The 17,039-nt window shown below is 39.0% G+C and overlaps 3 protein-coding genes across 4 annotated transcripts; 2 read left to right on the top strand and 1 right to left on the bottom strand.

Moving 5' to 3' along the window:
- Positions 1-118: 118 nt before the first annotated feature.
- slc35b4 (solute carrier family 35 member B4) lies at positions 119-8,835 on the bottom strand. Of its 2 annotated transcripts, XM_070831044.1 has the most exons (11): positions 8,787-8,835; positions 7,716-8,030; positions 5,486-5,599; positions 5,277-5,379; positions 5,125-5,174; positions 4,921-5,002; positions 4,072-4,132; positions 3,648-3,757; positions 3,316-3,391; positions 3,146-3,221; positions 119-2,106 (listed from the first exon to the last, which is right to left on the bottom strand). In XM_070831044.1, the coding sequence occupies exons 2-11, from the start codon at positions 7,790-7,792 to the stop codon at positions 1,857-1,859; spliced, it is 999 nt and encodes a 332-aa protein (XP_070687145.1). In that variant the 5' UTR covers positions 7,793-8,030; positions 8,787-8,835; the 3' UTR covers positions 119-1,856. The 2 variants fall into 2 exon arrangements, with proteins under 2 accessions (XP_070687145.1, XP_070687144.1); XM_070831043.1 differs by lacking the exon at positions 8,787-8,835 and having other exon boundaries at positions 7,716-8,085.
- Positions 8,836-8,846: 11 nt separating this feature from the next.
- On the top strand, positions 8,847-12,689 carry golt1bb (golgi transport 1Bb). The gene is made up of 5 exons (XM_070831042.1): positions 8,847-8,977; positions 10,294-10,385; positions 10,477-10,655; positions 10,762-10,843; positions 12,178-12,689. The coding sequence occupies exons 1-5, from the start codon at positions 8,953-8,955 to the stop codon at positions 12,214-12,216; spliced, it is 417 nt and encodes a 138-aa protein (XP_070687143.1). The 5' UTR covers positions 8,847-8,952; the 3' UTR covers positions 12,217-12,689.
- Positions 12,690-15,098: 2,409 nt separating this feature from the next.
- Positions 15,099-16,212, top strand: LOC139201212 (spexin prohormone 1-like). The gene is made up of 5 exons (XM_070830475.1): positions 15,099-15,161; positions 15,260-15,305; positions 15,406-15,465; positions 15,995-16,078; positions 16,163-16,212. Exons 1-5 carry the CDS (start codon positions 15,099-15,101, stop codon positions 16,210-16,212), a joined length of 303 nt encoding a protein of 100 aa, XP_070686576.1.
- Positions 16,213-17,039: the final 827 nt, after the last annotated feature.

Here is a 17,039-nt window from a genome sequence, read left to right as displayed (position 1 = left end):
CCCAGCTCTGACCACTTATAAAACTAATATGAAAATGTCTTATTCTATCTTATAAACATGCACTTGCTATGATGAATTATTTGTGATGAACAATCGTGCAGCTACAGAGACTCAATAATCTGTTTGTAGTCAGGTTGTTTTATTTTCAGTGAGCATGGAGTGTGAAGAGGAAATGTGATGACAAATACTGATCCAGTGCACCTGAGACGATTTGACACGTGAGAAAAAAAAAGAAAAAAGATTACAGCTACTACAAGATCTCCACAAAGCATCCTGGTGTACATTTAAACAGTCTGCATCTACTGCATCTGGTCTGCTCCTTAAAGGATAACTCCAGTGTTTTTAATCCTGGGCCTATTTTGGGTTTAAAATGCCTGGAAGGTACAAAATAAAAGTTTTGGAATTGGTCCAGTTGATCGTCTCATCTGTGAGAAGAGAACAGGCTACAATAGTTGTGATGTAATCCTTTGGGCTAAATCATCAAAGCACATCCACTAAAAGTGCTTGGTTTTGCTACGGACAGGCTCAAACTATCGGGCAACATTATGGAAGGAATCCCTAAAGAGGAAAACCTGTATCATCCTTATTGTTTAATCAGAAACATCCTTATCTCGCTTGGTTCAAGGCCACCAGACTCCATTGACAAAACTACTAATTCTACCTCATAGAACATGGGCGTTGCTCTTCTACTGCGGCCTCAGTCAGTTTGTTTGTTTGTGTTATTGTGTGACTGTGGTGTTAGTTTGGATCCAAACTAACATGTTAGAACCACCAAAGCAACACCACAGCAACTAGACTAGCAACTCTGGTGTTCAGCGAGGTAAAATGACGTAAAATGATGTTTTTCTCAATGGAGTCTGGTGGCTTTGAACAGTTATTATAACAGCCATATCTGGTTAAATAAAAAGGATCTTACAGGTCCACCTTTGTAGGGATCCTTTCTGTATGGGCTCAAAGGATTACGTCACAGCCACTGTAGCCCATTTGCAGCTGCCGGTTGAAATGATACTGAACCAATTCCAAAATTGTCATTCAGTCATTTCAATCCCCAAATAAAAAAAAAAAAATAGGGTCAAGGTATAAAAATGCTTGAGTTTGCATTTAAACATGAATGTAGTTTGTCCATTCAGCATCACATTATTGTGTTCAGCATAAGTCTACAGATACTTAATAGGGAGTAAAATTAACCATTACGTTTTGGAAAATAAATATTCAACCAAGAATTACAGACAAAATTAAGTTGCACCATAATTTTTCATGTATGAATGCTAATGAGGTATTATTGGTAATAATACATCTGAAGATACTCTATATTTTCTTTCTATATCTATTGTTACAATCAATAAATCCCATTAAAAGACCAAAGCCAACAATGGATTGATCAACTATTGAGCTGCCTGTGTACTTAAAGTCTGAAATATCTAACTCCTCCGCACTGTAGACCTTCCAGAGGTGTCCAATAACTCAGTTAGCCACATGAAATGTTACTTCTCTGTGATGGACACCATAGTTTCCATGGAGTTAATCCAATAGTGTGTTAATCTGTCTCTGAAAATAGTCCCAAGAACAATTCTCTCCTGTTTAAGTTTACTAAAGACTACGGCGGCAAGCTTTAACGATAAACTGACAAAAATGGTTGTGGACTAATTTTCTTTTGATCGACTGAGTGACACAGACGGGGTGAGGAGGCTAAAAAGTAAGTAAGAGGGTTTCACGATGACGTGTGATCAAGTATGAAAACAAAACGACAGAACTGTATAAAACCGCTGTAGGACAGTCGACCAGAAACTTTAAGTCCAACACAGTGGCTGTTTTTCTACTCGACCACGGTCCCTTCCTCCTTTTCTTCCTCCTTTTCACTCTGCCTTCTTCTCCTTGACGTCGGGTCCACGCAGAGCTGCCTGCACGCTGCTCCACACCTCGGTGTACAGCAGAGTGCCGAGGAAGACCACCGCCGTGCCCACCCAGTGCCAGGTGGTGAAGGGGTTTTGGAAGTAAAGGATGGAGAAGATGAGGCTGAGGAACTTCCTCAGGGTCACCACCAGAGTGACCGTCAGCGATGCGCACTCTGTGGTCAGGATGAACACGCCGCGGATGCACACATATCTGGTAAAACTGGTTAAAGTTGGTACAAGAGTGTGAGACAATGGAAGAAAACCTTAAAGTTAACCAAACAGTGATGTCAGTAGTTCTGTTGTTGTGTCTGTTCGTTGATGGAACATATATGTTGATTTATTCACATGCAACAGATTTAGTCTTTACTGAGTACGACGGCACAATACAGACAATAAATCACTAAGATGTTGGACATGATAAACGAACAATTTGTGATTCTATATTATTTTCAGGTTTTTAACCTTTTTAGCTGTGACGAAGGCGCAGTTTAAACGGGATACCAGTTTTAGTAATCATATCAAAACTGAACATTTTCATATCATTGTAAATTATAGTATATTCATTAGTTTGAGTAATATAAATTTAATTAAATGAGCTTAACCCATCTATTTTTTAACATGTATGCTACATTTAACTGTTAGCATTTAATGTAACACAGCAGTGCAACAACAACACTGTCCTAAACATTCTGAATTAATTCTATTATGTTTTTTGTTCATTTTATGTCTTTTTCATGTGATAACTTGATGTATAATTTGTCGTAAAGTACTGTCGCATTTCATGCATTAAAGATGCTACACAAATAAGGTTTACTAGTTGTTATTATTATTATCACGATCAATACTACTACTTCTAATAATAATAATAATGATAATAAGAGTGAATGGTCTAAAATTGGCGACATCTGATCATGGATTTGGCAAAAAAAGCCTTATTGACAGAAAACAGTATTGAAGTTTGGATAGTCAGCATAAAACTGAAGCAGTGTCTCTATTTGTAACCTTTTGTCATACAGTAGATATGTTGACTATGCGAGTTGAAGGTGGGGTCATTTCAGACGCCCAAAGTAGCAGAACTATACGGTACTTCAAAATAAAAAACGTACAAATAAAAGAAACGTGGAAAAAATACATTTGTGAAGCAGAAATATGTTTTTTCTTCCTATTTTCTCGATCATCTTGAAAGTATCAACTGTCACAGTAGTTAAATAAATAGAGGCCAGTGAGATGAACTTTCTTTGACAGGATACTGTGTGATGACGTTCATCAGCAGGTAGATCCACAATATCGGCACAGTCACTCCAACCGTAGGAACATCGACAGGAGCTGAGAAACACAAGATATTTGTTCACATCTCTGAGTTAAGATACAAAATGTAAAGCTTTCCACCCACAAGTATTCCTGAATGGATGAAACTCACTGCTTTGACTGAAGTAGACACAGTGGCTGTAGATGTCTGTGGAGAGAAGCAGGAAGCCCGGCAGAGGCAGGCAGTGCTGCAAGGACAGACAAACAAACTCACTCAAACAAAACTTTCATTACAGCAAGAAACACTTGTGAGCCTGGAAAGTTGTCATGGAGAAAATGTGTGCAGTGTATTGAATAAACTAATATGTGAATTTAAAATTTCTCTGTGCCTGAAATCAGACTTGGTGCCCAAAAGCTTTAAGCCCAGAATGAGGCTTGAATTTCCCTGACGCTGTTTGAATGTTTTGGCCGTGTCCTGCCTGTCGGAGCAGGAAGAAAACTCACATTATAGAAGAGGGCCTCTTTGGAGTGTTTTCCATACTGCTTGTACAGCGTCTCCTGGAAAATGCCCATCCTCGCAGACATCAGCAGAGCAAAGGTCAACATGGCAATGCCTGAACGGACAGAAAACATTTAGAAACAAGAGAAATAACATTTATGACATGGTTGTAATGTAAGGAGGACTTGTGGTCAATTCATCATTTGATCTAAGCAGCCTGATTTTACTTGCCACTTTCTAGTTCTCTGTATATCTATCAGACATAGAAATGCTTCAAATGACTAGTTGATAGCTTTTTTTCCCCCACATTTTATTGGCTAATTTATTGACTCATTAATACAAAAAATCAATTGATGAATCAGTAATGAAAATAATCAACCCTAATCCAAATGAAATGTAAATATGAGAAGTTTGACACTAAAGACTCACCTATAAGCCAGCGTACAAAGGCATAAAATCCCTGCTCCTCTGATCCCTCATTGGCCACATTCTGCTCAAACAAAATGACAAAATACACGTTTGCATAAAAAAATATATAATACAGGTCAAGATTGTGTATTTTGAGAGACATTTGTCTTGGATTGAAGAAAAACAGCCACCAAAAACACTTAATAAATAAATAAAAACAAGCGTTGTTGTGTTAAATTATAGTCCGTGGTGGACAGTATCGTGTTACATTTAGTTAAGTGTAGTAGAGTATTTGTTTTAAAACAAATTGTACTTCGGAGAGTAGTCGTTTTGAAGAATACTTTTTAATCTTACTGAAGTAAATTTGTGATACAATCTATGAACGTCTACTCAGTTACATGATGCTACACACACTTCTCACTACTTTTACTGATTCGTGGTGTGAGTACGTGACGAGAAAGTGAGAGCGAGCAAGCGAGCAGTTTGGAGCAGCAGAAAAGTTTAGCAGTAAATATAGAGTTTGTTGAGAATAAAGGCTGCAGCTTCCCCAAAACAACAAGAAGCTCCTGTGTGTTATTTATATATACTGAGTATTACTGAGTATGGGTGGGCACACACACACACATACAAACACACACACACACACACACACGCGCATGACATTAAACAGGGCTTAAACAGCACATATTTAGTCATGCATCTTCACATCCGTAGCCGACCTCATGGAACGGAAAAGCCGACAGTAATGTAATAAACGGGTCAATGTAACTATGAAGTAATGATACTTTTACTTGAGTACCATTGGTGTTTACTCAGCCCACCACTGATTATAATAGTAAACAGTGTGTGTGTGTTCTGCGGAGGACTCACCACTTGTTTGGCAGACATGATGGTGCAGATGAAGATACCAGCTGAAACTAACGCTATAGACAGATATTTACTGGCTGAATACCTGCAGGGAGAGAAGGCGAGGCACAAAGTTTACTCAAACTGCATTTGGATGCTTTCAACCTGCAGGCGGGACTTAATCTCGACAACATCTGAAGTATCATTGCTGTCGGAGGAAGCAGGTACCTTTTCTTCAGGATGATTATCCCCAGGATCATGTTGGCGATTAGCGACCCCTGCAAAGAAACAAACAACAGCGGCTCAAACATATGTAGACGCGAATGGAGGTAATGTGATGATCGGAAAATAAAAAATAGCAGACAAACGGCAGCTCTTACTGATCTGAAGATCATGTGTAACGGCATGGCGATGTTGAAGTTGAGAGCGTAGTTGTTGATCACGCTGACTGTGAAGAACATCGTGACCATGATCACATAGTTGCTGGGAATAAAAACGGGGATATGACAGGTTTGTTTAAGTGTCCGCTCTACATCTTCTCTGCAGCAGGGAGCTCAAACCCCATCAGTTCGTTGTTTTTATGTCTTACCTGACTGGGATTGCTGGTTTCTTCCTCCCAAAGTTAGTTTCAAAGATGAAACCTTCTAATGCGATGAAGATAAACTGAGCAAAGGTGACGATGTTGCCACATCCTGGAAACTCTCTGAAGAACAAAACAACAGATGAGACTGAAACCCACAGCAACAAAACACCATTTAAACTTTACCATGTTTACATACATTTACCGGTTAATTGATAATAGGGCTACAACAAATTATTTTCATTGTGGATCAGTCTGTTGATTCTTTTCTTGATAAATAGATTCAGTGTTTGGTCCATAAAAGTCAGAAAATTGTGAAAAATGTTGATTGGTGTTTCCTAAAGCACAAGAGGACGTCCTCAAATGTCTTGTTTTGTCCACAACCCAAAGACATTCAGTTTACCATCACAGAGGAATTAAAAAAACAGAACTTTTTCACTTTTTGCCTTGAAAAATTATTCAAAACGATTAAATAAATATCAAAATAGTTGATGATTAATTTAATAGTTGACAGCAAATCAATTAATGGTTGCAGCTCTGATTGATAATGAACAGAATTGTTAGATTTCTTTACAAATGGTACCAAAAAGGTTTCAAGGTGGTTTAATCCCAAACCCTGGAAGACATGAGGTTACTTCTTCACCGTTCCCGACATGTTATTCATAGCTTGTAACTTGAAACTCCTTCAGTGTGGAAACTATTTCACACCTCCTGTTACTTTGCTATACAAGGATACAGTATAATCTATATGTATTTATGAATTTCACTATGTATATTAAACATCTTGGCCATGGAAATTACCTTTGGGATGAATTAAGTTCTCTACTGTCTAGTATTTTATGAAAGTAACGTGTGGATGGCAGCCAGACCGTAATAATGTCAGAATGAAAACACCTTTTGGAAACATGTAAACAGAAATAAACTGCTCAAAAAAATTAAGGGAACACTTTAATCATCACAGTATGACACCAATTCAGGGATATCAATCTGTCCAGTTAGGAAGGAAAAGCGATTGTGAATCAATTTCACCTGTTTTGGTTTTGATGCAACAGGTGCACTGGAGAAGCAACAGCAAGACAACCCCCCAAAAAAGGGAATGGTTTTGCAGGTGGTGGCCACAGACAGTTCTCTTCTGGTCCTTCCTGACTGATTCTTCTCTAGTTTGGCAGTACCAGCAGCCCATTCAGGTTACACAGGTAATCCAGCTCCTCCAGGATGACACATTCATACGTGCCGTCGCAAGAAGGTTTGCTGTGTTTCCCAGCACAGCAGCTCAATTGGCATTCGCCAGAGAACACCAGACATGGCAGGTCCGCCATTGGTGCCCTGTTCTCTTAACAAATGAGAGCAGGTTCACACTGAGCTCATATGACAGACGTGAAAGAGTCTGGAGACGCTGTGGTAAATGTTATGCTGCCTGAAACATCATCCAGCATGACCGGTTTGGCGGTGGGTCAGTGACCCAGTGACCTTACGCTGGAGCAGAGGGCTCTGGGTTGCCCGGCCTCATGTGTAGGCAGGTCCTGGACGACAAAGGCATTGATGACATTGACTGGCCCTCATGCATCTGTGCATCCTACGCCACCAAGTAGCGCTGCAGACTGTCCAGGAGCTCACTGATGCCCTGATCCAGGTCTGGGAGGAGATGGCCCAGGATCCCATTCGTCGTCTCATCAGGAACACACCCAGACGTCATCAGCAGTGCATACAGGCACGTGGGGGCCATACACACTACTGAGCCACATTATGAGTTGCCGTGATGAAATTCATGCAAGTTGGATCAGCCTGTGATTTAAATTTATTTTGAATCCAACCCTCAGTCGGTTGGTGATTTTGGTGTCTATTGACTTGTAATGTCATTTTGTAAGTGAATTACACAATGTACTGTAAAGATTTTGATCCTGAATATTTAGTTTTCATTGAGATCCGATGAGTGATTAAAGTGTTCCCTTCATTTTTTTGAGCAGTGTACTTTCAGTATTAGGAAGAAAAAGACTTGTTTATGTCACAGGATACACTTTAAGTGACCTGACACACTCAGTTATCTGTATATAGATCTGTATACACAGGTCCTACACAAGTACAATAACATGAAAGAGCTATTTAATAAGTTACATGAGCATCTAAACAGTAACTTTCCACCATGCTAATGCATCCTTCTACAGTAGCTACACAAAACAAATAGTCGTCACAGTAGTAAAAACTCGACTTTCTTTAACAGCGTAAGTTTGTCACTTACCTTACAAGCAGCTCCAGCGACACCACATTGCTACAGCATCCGACAAAAACAAGAACAATGGCGAAAACTGTCCCCATGTCGGTTCACTGCGGACACAAACTCGCTGGGAAAATGTGTCACTTGATAAAGCAGATTTCTGGTCGGTGCATATTTGCAAATACGCTGCCGTTTATGTTTTATTGCAGGTCTTCTGCTGCCACACAAACTCGAGTTTCATTTGAACACGTCTGAATCTGAGATTTTGCTGTTCCTGGTTGCGTGGAGTCATGGGAGTTGTAGTTCCTTCCTGAGCACACGCAGCGTCCTTAACGTTCTCTGTAATTGAGATGACATTACAAATTAAATACGTGTGTTGTCTGATCGATGATAGTAGGAGGACGTATTAGTGAAATACGCGAAAATAACGAACAGATAAATCAAATTAACAAGTAAAAGGCGCAATCACTGCGCAGTCGTGACACTTTTTTAAACGCGCATGCGCAATTTATTGTGAAAAAATGTGAAGAGCTTTTACTCTGTCAGAATTTCTGGATACCAGATAACACACAGAAGGACATTCAGGAAGAGGGCTGTAAATTAGGTTCTCTGTAGGTTTTTCTTACAAAAAATAAACACTAACTATAAGTACTTGGACATATTTGGCTCCTTATGAGCACAAGACTCTGTTCAAAAAACAGGTTTTAATTGTTGATACGTATTTCTTTTCTTTCATTTACATTTTTAACATTGTGAGCATTTTGGATATCTGTTTATTAATGTATTCAACTTTATTGAAACTTTATTGATATTTGCACTCTTTATATTTGTAGTCTTTCCTGCTTTGTGCTGCAACGGCAGCACAACAGTTTCCCTCAGGATAAGTAAAGCTCTCATCTTAACTGAATTTATGTATTTGTAAATCTGTTCAGCTGTCAGATAAAAGCAGTGCAGGCAAAATATACAGGATAGTAGAGAGTAAAAAGTAGTATCAAATGAAAATCATCATACACAGAGAGTTTGTTTTTTTAGTGAGGAGCAGAAACAGAATTGATAACATCAGTATACATAAACGATCTTTGGTGGAAAACGTACCGTGCGTGACTCCGGAAGACGTGGTAACGTAAAAACGTAACCAACCGCTCGCTGCTCCCGTTAACGTCAGTGTCCATTAGCGCTAACAGCGAAAGCAGCGGAGCTGAGCTGCTTCGACCTTCGTGTGTTTTGATAAATCCTCACAAATCCTCCAGCAGCTGCCAAAATGATTTCGCTCACGGACTCACAGAGTAAGAGCCGCCGGAGTTTCCTGCTGTTCTTCTTCTTCTTCTTTGTGTTTCTGTTTCCGAGGCTCAGCTATGATGGACCTCTGACGTCAGCCGTTCAAACCTCATTGGCTGAGAGCGTGCTGACGTCACGTAGATGTGAGGTCTTTAATAGATGAATTGGTAATAATTTACTGATAATTAATTAATAATTCTTATAGCTTTACTTTAATATGCATCCATGGTTTAAACAACTTTAATCTACCTATGAATACTTTATTTCTAATAACATTATTTACTAACAATCTCCAGTTTTTTATTTTATTTAATATTTCATGTAAATATGCATGAATTGTATTTTCATTAAATGACTGCATTGATCAATTGATTGAAACTAGAAATGATTCAGCCGCCTGCTGTATCAGCGCTAGTTGGGCTGAAGTTGGAGCTGGCAAATCCTCTATTACAGTTTATGTGATTTTATATTTTATACTTTTAAAATCAGACCTTTACAGACTTGTCTTTACATGATGTCGTCTTTTATTACCTTCTGTCATTTTCTATGTATAATTATATAATTAGTTATAATTTTTGTTGCTATTATATTATTGCTTTAATTCTTTTATTTGTATTTCTTTATATTTATTGTCTTTTATTTCTTGTACCATGTGTGCTTCTTTCCTCCAGCCATCTCTACAGTTTTTTTTGTCTTTTTTTCCTCTTGTTTTAACTTTATCTTAATCTTTGCTTTTGTTTGGCTTTCTGCAGTTATATCACTCCCAGAGTATCCTGTTTTGTCTGTCAAAGCAGTTAAATTTTGTTTCTAACGGTGCTATACAAATAACTTTTTTGTATATTGTGACATGTTACATTCTCTAGAAAATCAATTTGAAAAGTTATTTATTGATTAAATAACACAGGAATCACAGGAATGTCTGTTTTTGAGGCTAATCCAGAAAATTATATACCTTAGATATCAAGATACTTTGTCTCATAGATGTAAAGATCTTTTAGAAAATTCTGAATTGCCATTAAGCATCAATGGCCTGATACAGTCAGATTTTTAAAGGACAGAATCGCCGTCTCATCCACTGACTGAATATTAGTTGTTTAGACTCCTATATTTTCTTTTCTCCTCATTGAGTTGAAAGGAGATGCTAATTTGCACTTCTCATTCATACATAAATCCATACATTACTCTTTTTTAAAATTCATATTTTGCTGTGTTTTATTTTTTTGTGGGTCTTATTTTTATTCTTTGTTTTTTATTTTTGTTCTACCCTGTCTGTGTCTGTGGTCGGTGTTCATGATGTGTTTTGTGTTTTTTTTAAATCCTACAGAGATTGGGATGGGGCTGACAGGGTTCGGCGTGTTTTTCCTCCTCTTCGGGATGATGCTGTTCTTTGATAAAGCTCTCCTCGCCATTGGAAATGTGAGTTGATCGATAACATTTTCACCACACTGAGCAACAGTCAAGCGTCTCCCTCGCGTGACCGGACGGGTGCGTCTGCTTTCTCGTGCAGATCCTGTTTGTCTCCGGCCTGTCCTTCGTCATCGGCCTGGAGCGGACATTCAGATTCTTCTTCCAGAGACACAAAGTCAAAGCCACCAGCTTCTTCCTGGGAGGAGTGTTTGTGGTTCTGATCGGCTGGCCGATCGTCGGAGTCGTTCTGGAGATCTACGGTTTCTTCCTCTTATTCAGGTCAGCTCAGACTGAAGGAAAACTCTCTCTCTGTCATCGTTATCCTGAATTAATTCGAATGTTTCAGTCTCACCTCGTCCTCTCTCTCTCTCTCTCTCTGTAACAGAGGGTTCTTCCCGGTGGCAGTCGGCTTCATCAGACGAGTTCCTGTGCTCGGGTCTCTGCTCAGCTTACCAGGGATCAGCACAGTAAGTACATTGTCACCATCAACGAATTGGAATTTGCAAAACACAAATTCTATCCAAAAACATTCAAATTCCAAAAGTATTTGTAACTGGTCCAGGATATTACTCCGCCGGCAGCCGAGAGCAGGTGGCAAACGATGAACTGTGTGTGTAAAGTTATCCTTCAGGGCAAGTGTGAGATAGACCTGTTTAAACCGCTGTATTGTTTGGTTCAAAGGCACCAGACTTCATTGACAAAAACTGCAATTTTACACAGGGGTTAGTTAGTTGCCAGTCAGTTTGTTTGCGTTATTGTGTGACTTTGGTGTTTTTAAAGGGTAAGTTCAGATTCAGCACAACATTTGTGTAACACACAATAACACAAACAAACGAACTGATCGAGGCAGCGTTAGATCAGCTGCTCCTTTTTTCTGAGAGGTAAATTTACTGCTTTTTCTTAATGGAGTCTGGTGGGTTTGAATAACACCTTACAATGTCTGTTTCTGGTTAAACAAAAGGGATCTTAGAGGTCTGTCTCTGTTGGGATCATTTCGTCCTTTTGTCCGACGCTTTAAATAACAATCTGAGCCTATCAGTGGCAAAAACAAGTGGACGTACTTTGATCAGGCGCAATCACAAAGAATATTTAGCCACAGTCTTCCTGTTCCTGCTTTTATGTTATTTGTCTGTTCAGATGGCTGCTTCAGGCTGCGGCTGACAGTGTCATTAAACATGGCCGTCGTTTGTTGGTGAAAATCTTGATATTGATTTTGGGGACAGTTCAGACTTTGATTACAAAACACATGAAAATATAATTTGATGGTCATATTTCTTTTTTTTCTGGAAAGTGACCCTGGTATAAATATGAGGATGCTCTTCGAGGTGTCCATATTCTGGAATTAATAGAGGCTGCGAAGGCAACTGTCCTCTGTTCCTCGCCCCCATTGGCATCCATTAATTCCTGTTAATGGCCACCTCATCAGGCTTTATCCCCCACATGATTTCCTTAATGGAGCTCTGTGGTGTGTGTGGTGTGACCTACTGTGCAGCACATCAGACCATGTCACAAATGTGCACCTTTTTATTTCCTTCTAGCAGTGCAGCTGTACAGTTCAGTCACATGCTCACAGACACAACCCAGGTATAAATGTCTTTGGTGGCAGCCTCACTGTCCACATATATGAACAGGGATGAATAGTGACATTTGTCCATGAGCACAGAGAATATTCATTGATATATATAATATGCACATATTTATAACACGGCTTTGTTGAATACTCAATTCTGATTGGTTAAATGAGGAGAAAAGAAATCCACATGAACCTTCATTAAAAATCTGTTCTCTTATTCTCTTTCAGCTGGTGGATAAAATTGGTGAGAGCAACACGATGGTATAACAGCGGGCTGTTTTCTGTGATGGAGGACAGTTTCAGTGCTTGTCATAGTTTCTGATAACGACTCTGTATTTTGGTCGTCGCCACTCCAGAAACTGTGAATCCAAACATTTTTCTGCACAGCAGACACAAGTGTACCTGTGGACGTTTGACTGACATCATGATGTTTTGTAACGTTACCAAGAGATGTTTTTATTTTAAAAGCTGGAAGCAGGTCTCCCATTTTGTATGATTCCAGTCTGATATTTATGGACGGATAACTTGGGACCACTGGATTAAACTCAGCGGGGAGTCACTCCTCCAGATTGTGTGCCTGAACAGTCACTGAGAGCTTTGTTTTGAATTCCTCGATGAAGTGTTACAGAAATTTTGTGCATTACATTAATAATGTTGAGCCAAGTGTTACTTCGACAAAGAAGTCTGAGCTGTTGTGGAAAAGGTTTGAAATGTGGAGATGCTTTACTGTAACTTTTGTAAGTGCATACTTGAAATAAAGTGTCTTTTATAAAAAAAAAAAAAGTTTTTGCTGCAGATATCTCCATTTTAAAAGCCACCAGGGATATTTAAATACATTGGAATTACCCACTACCTAAGAGGCCTTCTTAACAAAGAGCCTTTTATTTTATCCCAACATTTCAGTTCCTGTTTGAAGTTAGAAGTGACTAAAAGTCTCAGTTCACTTCTAATCATGACTCGAGGGGATCATGGGTTTTGCTGTATGTGTGTATGTCTGTCCGCAGCTAATCTCTCAATCTATTGGACCAATCAGCCTCGTTTTTGTGCATATTAATCCACGCATGCATGCACAACGAGCTCTCGTTTTTGTGGTGATCCACAATTGTTTGAAAACGCTATTTTATTGATTATTTTACACCGGCAGATCAGGGCCAAAAGTCATCAACAACCACTTCAGTCTGATGTCACAGAGCAAAAGGCTAAAAACAAGCTTCACCTCGTCTGCTGCAGGCAACATTTTGACCTTTGTCGTGGCTAAAAAACTGACATCTATAGAAAAGTTTGGTCTCATTTTCAACTGGAGCTTCTGCAGATTAATTCCTACCCGATATGTTACAATCCATTAAAGGTCACACAATACACAATAATGCCCATTTCTATTATCTTCATGGCTATCTTGACAGTAAGTGAGGCCGTGTTAACACCTATTGTGTCGTAGTCTGTTCCCTCATCATAGTGTTTCAGTAGATGATATTTTATTTTTCTAGGATGGCAAAGGCTTGCCCCGCCCCCTACTCTGCCTCTGATTGGTCAGACCATGTAACTCCCCATGTGCCCAAACCTAAACGATGAAGGGTTCGACAGGCGTCCCGTCCTTTACTGTCCTGGGAAAAGTAATTTTGCCTCCTGTGGCGTTGCCCTCTGCAGTTGTGGTTAGGTTTCAGTTAGAATATCCTTCCTCATATTTGCTGTAATAACATTAGCCTCATGTGGAAACGCTCCAATCTGTTCATTTAGTATGAGCGGGGACAGTCGGCCTGCTGAAGGGCCGGAGGAGGCCACATGATCAACAGATCCCCTTATGACATCATAAAGGGAGCCAAAGAAAGATGAAGCAGGAACAGAAAGAGGAGATGTAAGAGTTTGAGGGTCTCTAGACACACATTTATGTTGAAAAGACATTAAAAAGTGCATTTTGCATAATATGGGACCTTTAAGACATTAAATCTCATTTGTTTAATCCGTGTGGTTTTTACACACAGTCAATCATTTATGTGCTGGACTGTTAAACTTTTACAATAACTCCTCTAATGTGACACCTACAGTTGACGAACTGACTGCTCATGCAGGTGTCTACACCCACACACCCACTAACACGCTGTCATCACATCGCCTTCATTCATAAAACCTCGCCCGTGTCGTCACCACGCCGTGACCCTGCGAAGAGAGCTGCACGTGACAGTCCTTAAAGTTTCTCCTGCATGTTTCTGTGATTAATGAGCGGTGACAGTTTCAACAACACCTGTCACTCCTGTCAATTTGAATATTATGTTAGATGTAATCAAGCTACCTGTCACCGTCATCAGTGACGCTGAATAATGAGGTGGTTTGTTGTATTTTTTTTTTTCATTTATTATCATTATCATAATGTAACAGCAGTGAGAGAGGAGGAAACACAAGCATTTAAACACAGCCTGCAGGACAGCACAACAAATAAGATTAACGGTATGTTATTAATCTTATTTTTCTGAAATTATTGTTATTATCATTATCATTACTAGTAGTAGTAGTGGTGATGGTGGTTGTATTTTGTCAGTGTTTACATTGTTTTACTTGTCCTTAAAATGTCATATAAGTGAGAGATATATGATTTTTTTTCCACATCACTTTGAGACTGAGTGTGTTGTGATTAAAATGTAAATTCAAACAAGTCACAGTAAAGTCACAGTAAAGTCGCTCTATTTAACATTCACAAGCAGTTCATAAAGATTTAATAAGCAGTTTATAACAGGTTGTGATGGAGTTGTAAGCAGAAATTAGACACCAAAAGTGGATGTTGGAGTGTAAACAAACAATTTATGCTTTCAATATTTTTCTGTTGTCTTGTTAAATGTTGTATTTTGTCATTGATGTGACAGATTTCAGGATGATAATCTCATAAAGTGAAATCAAAACAAATAAAATAAATGACAATATAGTGAAATCAGAAGATTTAATATAAATGTCTTCATAAGATAATTTATAACTATTAACAAATACTGTACATTAATGAACACTTTAAAATGTGATTATATCTGCTTACAATTATATTATACAGTGTTAGAAACCATTTATTAAATGGTGGTGTAGAGGATGAAGGGTTATTCCTCTTTCATCATTATTAGTACTATTAGTGTAATTTTACTCAAATGTCATTGCAGAGTCCAACAATGTCTCTAATCGTCACGTTGCTTGTGCTGACACTGGTGTCCCAGTGCTGGAGTGCACCACAGGTGGGTGAAAGTGGATTTTTTTTTCTCTCTGATGTTCAAGCTGAATTTAAATAAATGCTGTTTTGAGGTAAACCATTATGTTTTTCATCCCCATTCAGAGGAGAAACTGGACTCCTCAGGCCATCTTATACCTGAAAGGCGCACGTAAGAGTCTGCAGAGGACATTTTAAACAGCAGAATTAGCTTGTTGTGAGCTGTCTTGTCAAATGAGGAGAAAACAGTGTTGAATGTTGGTGTTTTGCAGAGGGACACCGCTCAGCGTTGGAGCGCAGCAGCAGAGATGAAGGGGACACTCTACGTTTCGGTGAGTGTGGTGTGTAACGGTACAGATGGTATAAAAGAATGGTTTTACAAGGTGCAGCTAATGACTATCAATGGTAGATTCATGATTTACTAATGCTTTTTAAATGAGGTATAAACAAGATACTTTGCTTTTTAGCTGCAGACCATCTGGACCATAATCTATTCATGAACTATTTATCTATATTAACTCAGCAGACTTAGATTATTATTAAAAAAACATGTTTGTTCTCAAAAACACACTGAACCTTTATAATTAACTTTAACTGTAGAATTGGTGTTTTATTTATCTCTTTTATAACAACATATTGATGTTATTAACTGCAGACTTGCCTTGATGACTTGACTATTAATGACACACCAGAGAGAGGGATGTTTCACAACCTGGCAACCCTAACGTTGCTCTAGTCTAGTTAATGGCTTATACTGACCTGTAAAATATTGCTAAATAATTCATAAACCTTTAATAACTTATAAACACTTTACAAAGACACTGCCTGAAGGCTGAATGTCTTTTCTCTGCTTCTCTGCAGTGACTCACGACCAGAGCAGTGATGGACTCGGACTGCCTCTGTCATCTTTTCTTCTGGAGCTTCTGCAGCGAGCCGAGGAAGAAGGTAAAATCCTGGAAGTTATCACCAACCCACACCAACTTTCACACTGTCCTCTCTTTTTCGTTTTAAATCTATTTTCTTCCTCAGATGGCGGTGATCGAGTTTATGAACAGGAGCTGAACTTGAACTATTTTTGAAGAGGCATCACCAGAATGTCCTTCCTCTTTTCTTCTGTTGATTTCTGTATTTTTATTTGTTATGTTTGTCTATATGTGTTATTTGTTGCTGCTCACTTGTAATTAAACATGCTGTGTTAATCAAAGTCTGGTGTTTCCATTTTCTTCTCCTGGATTCTCCTGATTTCCCAGGATCCAGTGTGTGTTCAACATGGAGGGATTTCCTGTTACAGTCGCACAACTTGTTATCGATTAAGAAAAAACAAAGACTTTGTGTCAGCTTGGGGCAGCAATTAAGTCATTCACACCACTCAGTGATTAACACCATGCTAAACACCATCCAGTCATTCATCATCACACTGTCTGAACCGAGGTCACTGAGAGAGGCGGCTCAGTGACTTTTATTGGGAATGGCAGCCTGAATCAGCCGTGACTGGGTCAAACAAAGGGCAGCAGCTGAGATGTAGAAGGTTTTAATCCTCTTCTTTCACACTGACACGAATCTGAATAAAAGTAGATGCAGGAGTCCTAAATAATACGTCAGGACCGATAACTGTGGGAGGAAGTTCAGCAGACGAAATGAACTGATATTTTAAGTCACGCGCATTACTCCTTTATCCGTGACAGCAGTGCCCTCATACAATGTAAAATCGAGTACCAAACTTATAAAACTAATACCAAGAAGTGGAAAATCTACAAAGATGTTCCCCTGCGAACCATATGCACATGTCCTGGCTTTGTCTCCTTTAAAGTTATTCAAGAATGGACATAGTGGCTTATTATATATTACTGGAGAAACAGTTGCTGGTTCACAGATGAGTGATATTAATTGTCCGCATGTCAATCTC

This window comes from Pempheris klunzingeri, chromosome 5 (genome assembly GCF_042242105.1).
Source record: "Pempheris klunzingeri isolate RE-2024b chromosome 5, fPemKlu1.hap1, whole genome shotgun sequence".
In the NCBI taxonomy this organism is placed as follows: Eukaryota; Metazoa; Chordata; class Actinopteri; order Acropomatiformes; family Pempheridae; genus Pempheris; species Pempheris klunzingeri.
The sequence above is the reverse complement of the archived record's forward strand: the minus strand, read 5'-3'. Positions and strand labels throughout refer to the sequence as shown.